Below are 7,187 nucleotides of genomic sequence, written 5' to 3'. Positions count from 1 at the left end.
TGTTTTTTTCTGAGTCCACAAACATCCAAAAAAATAATAATAATAAGGCCTATTTTCTCTATCCTGATGGCTTTTTCTCCTCTATCTCTCTAAAAAAAAAAAAGAGCAGGTCTGAAGGATGCAGAATACTTTTTTTCGCTTTCCTGGTTGGTGTTTGCAGTCACCTTCACGTAGAGTTCGTTGTACTCATTTGAGAGTATGCTTTTACACATCCACCGAAGGCCCTTTCAAATTCTAAACAACAGCAGTTATTTCTGTCCGCTATTAAAACTTGAACAGCAATATTGACCATTAAAAGCTTTCAGCTGTTGTGTCAAGGATCCTGTAAACACTAAACTGGGTAGATAAAATGTTAAGCTTCAGAGGACAAGAACCCCCCTAGTGGCCTAGTCTTGGGTAAACACCTTTTGGAAGACGAGTGCTTTTAAAATGCAGAGCGGGAGCATAAGGAAATTTTGTTGTTGAAGTGTATCTTTTCATGTAAGTATAAAGGTGTATAACCAGGGCTCCTTAATTGGAATGCCCCCTCAAATGTTTTTCCCTTTGGTCTGTTTTCGTCTTTATGAAGACTGAGGAACAAGAGGTGTTACCGATCACTTGTTTGCAAAGCTGTATTCTCCCCAGTAACCCAGTTTATCTTTTTTTCTTTTTTTAACTCTTCCTGTTCGTAATTTGCAAACTTGGCTATGAACAACGGATTTCATCTATAATGTCTCTGCAGTTCTGGCTTTGTTTTATTTTTAACAGGCGACATGCTGATCGTTGAAGAAGACCAAACCAGGCCCAAAACTTCACCTGCATTTACAAAACATGGTGCTCCTAGTTATGTCAGGGAAACTTTGCCCGTGCTTAGCAGAACTGTGGTCCCGGCAGACAACTCTTGCCTCTTTACCAGTGTATACTATGTTGTAGAAGGAGGAGTCTTGAATCCAGCTTGCGCCCCAGAGATGAGACGCCTCATAGCACAAATTGTAGCAAGTGATCCAGACTTCTATAGTGAGGCAATACTGGGAAAAACAAATCAAGAGTACTGTGACTGGATCAAAAGGGATGACACTTGGGGAGGAGCTATCGAGATATCAATTTTGTCCAAATTTTACCAGTGCGAAATCTGTGTGGTGGATACACAGACAGTAAGAATTGATCGTTTTGGAGAAGATGCAGGATATACCAAAAGGGTCCTGCTTATTTACGATGGCATCCACTATGACCCGCTTCAGCGTGTCTTCCCTGACCCAGACACCCCGCCTCTGACCATTTTCTCCTCTAACGATGATATTGTTCTTGTACAAGCACTGGAATTAGCAGACGAAGCTAGAAGAAAGAGACAGTTCACTGACGTAAACCGCTTCACCCTGAGATGCATGGTGTGTCAGAAGGGATTAGTCGGACAAGCAGAAGCAAGGGACCACGCCAAGGAGACAGGCCATACCAACTTTGGAGAAGTGTGATCTATGCATGATGAGGACTGCCGCCTACTACCTCACAGATCCAGAAGGCTCTGGGTTTTCCAATAAGCTATTCGTACCCCTAAAGAACAAAGGAACACAGTGTTCGAACCATCTTTTTTAACTTAAAACCACTAAGACCCTGAAATTCCTTGTCAAGATTAAAAATGAGTGTGCAAGTTTACAGATGTGTGTCTCCAGTGGTGATACATGCCCTTTTTCTGCTGGGGTGACAGACCAGGTGGTCCTTGCCACTTACTGACACTCACTGGAAGATTGAGTCCTAGTATTATAAGCTAGCACCCAGCAGCTTTAACTTGTAGAAGAAAACAACTGCGTATGTTGGGTAATGCGGAAGGCCTCACATGAGGCCACTGGACATCGACCACAGTGTCTCCATAATTGAGTCCTTTTAAAAACTCTGGAGTAATAATTTTCTAAATTGTGCATCGATTCCTCAAATGAAGATACACAGAGTTGTCAAAACTGATTTTATATTGCAATTTGGTAGACTTTATAAATGTGTACTTAACCAGTTATAAGTACATTACAAGCAATTTTTACAGGGATGAGTCTGTTCCTTGAGAATGTTACCTAAGGAACTGGTAGTACCCAATTTAGGATTTCTAGTGTATAAAAGGAGAATGTATGAGGGAACAGGTGCCTGAGCAGCTTACTAAAGCTTTAAAAGACCGTTGGCCTCGTGTTTTAATGCAACTCATTTATTGATGTTTGTCACATTGGATAAGAATTTTTAATTAAGCAGGGTATTTATTTGTAATTGAAGTTTCTTGTATTTTGAGTGCTTGATTTTTTTTTTTTTTTTAATGATTTATCTGGAGGGATTCACTCTCCTCAGCTTTTTCTCCAACTCCTAAACAGTCTTCATCTAAAGGGATAATGCTATGCTTTGATTTGATTTTTGTGAGATCTTTTCTTACCTACACAGTACTTACTTTCATGCGAGCCTTATCTGACCACTAATGCTCTTTTGAATAATTTCACATTTCCGCAAATTAGCACTTTGCTTATCTACTATCTTTTACTTTGACTTTTGAAGAGTTTTAAAGTAGCGGGATAGTAATGTTGAATGAATTTGTTTCACTTCCAAAATATGACCGTTTTTAAATCCTTGCCTTATTCAGCTTTTCTCGGAATTCTGCTTCCTAATATTAGATGTGTACTCTTTTGCTTGGTGGGCTGACCTGCGAGGCACACCCTCTAAAATTAGCTTCACCATGAGATCTTCCAGATAAAAGTTTCCTACCTCTTTTCTTAATTCTTCTGAAGATCAGGGATGCTAAATTATAATTTGTTATGTATTATCTCACAAAATGTGAAGAGGTTTAATGTTGTGACGCTTTGTTATCTTGGTCTCATTTTTGATGAAGTGTCTCACTTAGAATACCAATGGAATATTTTAAAGCACTTCTGTCTCTTTCAGCTTCTCTTCTTGGCAAATGTTTTAAAATTGAGATTTACTTTTAGCACTTCACTTGGTGGAGGTGGCCATATAAAATTAGGAACATGGAAACAATTCAGTGGACAAGTTCCTTTAAGGAAGAATTCACAAAGTATGCTTGAAATCATTAGGTGACCTTTCTTGAGTACCTTTTTTGTGAATAACTACTTTAGGCATTGTAAATTATGGTCAGTATAACTTAAATTAAGTGTTGAATTTTCTATTTTACTGAGCCTTAAAATAGCACTTGTGAGCTTGAGATACTTAATGTTTGGCAATCATACGACGTACAAATGAATATGTTTGAAGATCTCTTTGCACCTGGCTGTCATCTTGGTCTAAAGATTTTTGTATCTCTCATTTCCCCAGAAAATAAGTTTAAAACTAGAAGTTACGAGAATACCCACTGGGTAGCATCCATCAAGTTGAGCTTTACACATCACCATTCATAAAGCTTGCCTTCTTAGGTACTTCAGAAGCCAAATTTGACATTTGCTTACTGGGATTTTAGACAGGCTTATTCATGCAATAAATATTTATTGAGTAATTTATAATATCCCAGGCATGTATTGATATGTGTCCCAGCATAAAATTCTGTCACTTTAAGATGGAGTGTTATCTTATCTATGTTGGATTAACTTAACAAATAGAAAGAGATAGAACCTGATAGTTCATAAAATTAAACCCCTTCATTTTTAAGTGTTTTTGTTTGCATATTTAAGCTCATGCTCTTATACAAAGCAAGTGTCAAGTATTTATTCCGGGGATCTTACTCTATTTTACCTGTTACATAGGTTGTCCATTCACCACTGGACACTGATCACTCTGTCAAATTGCTGTCAATAATGAGTTATAAATTAACCAGTTGCTGAAATTCAGCACTAGGACTTGAATGTTCTGATCATGGAAAATCCAAGATGATGCATTATTTGCGGACAGTTTGTTTTAGTTATGGAGGAGTAAAAACCCAAACTTGTGCTCATTCTAAACTCAAGCTTGTAAACCTCACAGAATTTAAAGTTGTTTTTTTGGTTTTTTGTTGTTTGTTTGTTTTTTTTAACTGCACTTATTGAACTCTTAAAATCAGTTTTGGGTGTTGTTGTTTTTTTACTGTTTTATTTATTTTTGAGAGAGGGAGATAGGATCTAAAGCGGGCTCCACGCTGACATTCGTGTGTCCGATGTGGGGCTTGAACTCTTGAACCGGGAGATCATGACCTGAGCCAAAGTTGGACACTCAACCAACTGAGCCACCCAGGTGCCCCTTGAAATTAGTTTATAAATGTGTATAAATTCTAATCTTCAGAATTTTGAAAACCTATGGGTTTTAGTACTTGCAACAGGATCAAAAGAAACTTTCTCTTCAATTTGCACGTGAGCGGAATAAAACCCTTCTTCCTCTTTATTCAGTTTTTGACTGCCATTCAAGAATATCTTTTTAATTAAAATGAGGATAGTTTACCTTCGTGGCTGAATGAATGAGGACTGTGCTTTCCTGTCCCCCACCCCTTTCTCTTATTCTTCTTTCCCTTATTCTTCTTTGGATTTAGAGATTCGGTGTGGGAGCATGAAGATGCACTTCTGGATAGAGTGATTTCAGAAATAAAAATGAATACCCCTAGGGATTTGGGGATGGGATAGCCATAGAAAGACATCAGGGTGGCACATCTTGTGTTAATCATTCCTAGTTGATTTCTTATGTCCCAGGAATGAAAAATGGGCACAGTCGAGTGGTACCCTTGAAAGTTTGGCTGCTGGTCAGCGTGACCCTTTTGACAAAACTAATTTAATCATGCCAGTTGATTACTCCACGCTCAAGTCCCAGCAAAGGCATAATCAGGAATGCGTTAATGTATTGTCTCTCTATAAATGCCCCTAAGTGCCCACGCCTAATTTACTTATCCAGCATATTCTTTCTATCCTACGTAGGCATTAATTGAAACATGTATGTTGCAAGTTGCCATAACTAAACGTAGTTTTTTGTCTTTTCTTTTTAATTAGAATGGGGAGTATGTAAAATGAGAGTAATTTTTGTTCTTTATGGATCAGGTGGCCTTCCTAAACTTTCATATGTTAAGATTTATGTTCTTTCATGTGTTGAGACACACTTGTTATTATTTGCAGCACTTTAAAAATAGGAAGTAAAAGTTTACATGTTAGCCCTCTCCAGGGTTCTTGTTAAAGACATTAAAATATAATTCTTGAGCTGCTAACGGTCAGCTCTTAACATTGCCATCAGTGTATGCTGTATCCATCCAGTGGTACAGCATTCTGGTGTTTTGATAACAGTGCAACTTGATGTCCGTCACTTGGGAGCATGCTGTGTGGCCTAGCATTCAGAAAGTTACCTGTTTCTATAATGTGATTGTTCTTTATCATTCATTGTACGGTGCAGTATTCAAATTTATCCTTGTAGCACAAAGAGGACTATACCAACTTAGAAAAGATTAGAATCTTAAAACTCTTCATTTGTTGCTAAGCAAACTTATTTTACGGGAGCTGATTTTTTAGCCTTAAATGTATCATTTTTAAGTCTATAGTGAAACACTTCATTTGAATAACTGGTTCATTAACCAGAGATGTTTCCAGATTAAGAGTTACAATATTTCAACACATGTAATTCGTCTTAGAAAGATTATAAAAGTTGCCTGATTGTGGGAATGGGTTTTATTTTTTTTTCTTTTCCAAAAATTAACTGGCATTTTGTTTACAGTGCTTTGAATATTTGACTTTGAAGAAACTACATTGATATTGAATTGTGGGGTGCTGATTTAGGTAGGTCTTGGTCCATATGAATTTAAAAGAGATTGCTATTTTAGATTAAAAAGAAAGGGGGATAAAGTACCACTTATCACAGAAGAGATCCCCAAGTGAATCCTTTCCTTAGTTGTGAATTATGCTTTTTGAAAAAATTTTCAAGCAATGCCTTTGTGTCATCCCAACCCTCCTCACCCATTTCTTGGCATAGAATGTAGCAGGGCCATAACTGAGAAGTTTGTCATTAATGTATAAAACCATGAATATGAGCATTTTGCTATGATGCCTTTTTATACTTGTTTTTTAAAAATATCCTACATGTAGTAGTTTAGGGATGTGAAGATACGATTTGGTTAAGTAGTAGGTAACAGGCTAACCTAAGAAAGGTTTAGAATTTCTACTAAGATTACATGAGACTGACTTTATACATGGTATAGGATCTGTAGTTCGTTGTCGCCCATAAGTTACTGAAAAGGACCAGGGCACCTAATTCTTGGCAGTTTTCCATTTCACCTTGGTGCCATTCATGACTCAAGCTGTTTACAAGCTGTTTAGCAAAGAGTAATTTTTCCCCCATTACAGAAGTATTCACCTGAAAATGCGGACTCAACATGTATAGCTTGTCAAAAGGGATAGAGAATGATAATAGTCCTGTATTTCCTGTATTAATGGAGTAGAGGTGGAGATTCCTGAAGCAAGAAGGAAACCACAAGATTGTCAAATTTAGAGCTTAGAACATGACTTGAAAAAAGTAGCAGGAAAGGGCAAACAGAAGAGTTTGTTTCTTGGCATATTTTTGTTCATTAAGATGGACAGTGTTTTCTTAAAAATGTTCTTTTGTCTGTTTGCCAGCATTTTTTTTTTTTTTTTAAGTTAATGCACTGCTGCTACCTGGGAGATGTCTGATTTCATTTTGTACAACTCTTATGTGATTTTGCCATTGTCATTAAGATGAATTGATTTTATTTATGAGGTCCATGATTTTAAGTATCTAAATGCTGTATGAAGTGACTTGTTTTGAAGGAATAAATGAACTGAAAATATTGTTGTCTGAGCATATTTTGGGGTGAGTGCAGCGGGCCGGTGGACAGCCATGACACCCAAGTTGCATGTTTATTACCAAAAGCTGGTAATAGTCCACTGCTTTGAGGAGGGTGCCAACATCTGCTGAATCTCACTCTGTGGGTGGAATCTTAATGACTTTGACCGGAGAAACTAAAATGTTTCTTCTTAACACCAGAGGGCGTTTGAAATTTTCCTTCCTTGATTTCCCAAATTTTCTGGTATGCAATCAGCTCCTGAAAGTTGTTAATTCAGTGTCTGTTGCTGAGCAATTGTGGGAAGGCTAAAATGTTCCCTTTCCACTTGTCATAGACTGAGATCTACACTGCAGCATCCCTGTGGGAGAATTTATTTAATTGTTGACAATGTCAACATTTAAGCTTATTTCAAACAACACTGGAGTTATTAGAATTGAACTGAGCTCTAGGACCAGAGTTTAGACTTGAACCACTTCTCCGT

The 7,187-nt window shown here is 37.4% G+C and overlaps 1 protein-coding gene across 7 annotated transcripts in view; it reads left to right on the top strand.

Moving 5' to 3' along the window:
• YOD1 (YOD1 deubiquitinase) overlaps positions 1 to 7,187 on the top strand; it is a 30,948-nt gene that overhangs the window by 1,158 nt on the left and 22,603 nt on the right. Inside the window, exon 2 of one of the 7 annotated variants that reach the window (XM_025920964.2) lies at positions 748 to 6,709. The exons of the other annotated variants lie outside the window; for them this stretch is intronic. Within the exon in view, the coding sequence (XP_025776749.1) occupies positions 748 to 1,451 (704 nt within the window). The 3' untranslated portion in view covers positions 1,452 to 6,709. Of the gene's footprint in view, positions 1 to 747; positions 6,710 to 7,187 lie in introns of those variants that run through there. 7 annotated transcript variants of the gene reach the window in all.

The sequence above is a fragment of the Puma concolor genome, chromosome E4, assembly GCF_028749965.1.
Source record: "Puma concolor isolate L17-30 chromosome E4, mPumCon1.1.hap2, whole genome shotgun sequence".
Taxonomy (NCBI): Eukaryota; Metazoa; Chordata; class Mammalia; order Carnivora; family Felidae; genus Puma; species Puma concolor.
The sequence above is the reverse complement of the archived record's forward strand: the minus strand, read 5'-3'. Positions and strand labels throughout refer to the sequence as shown.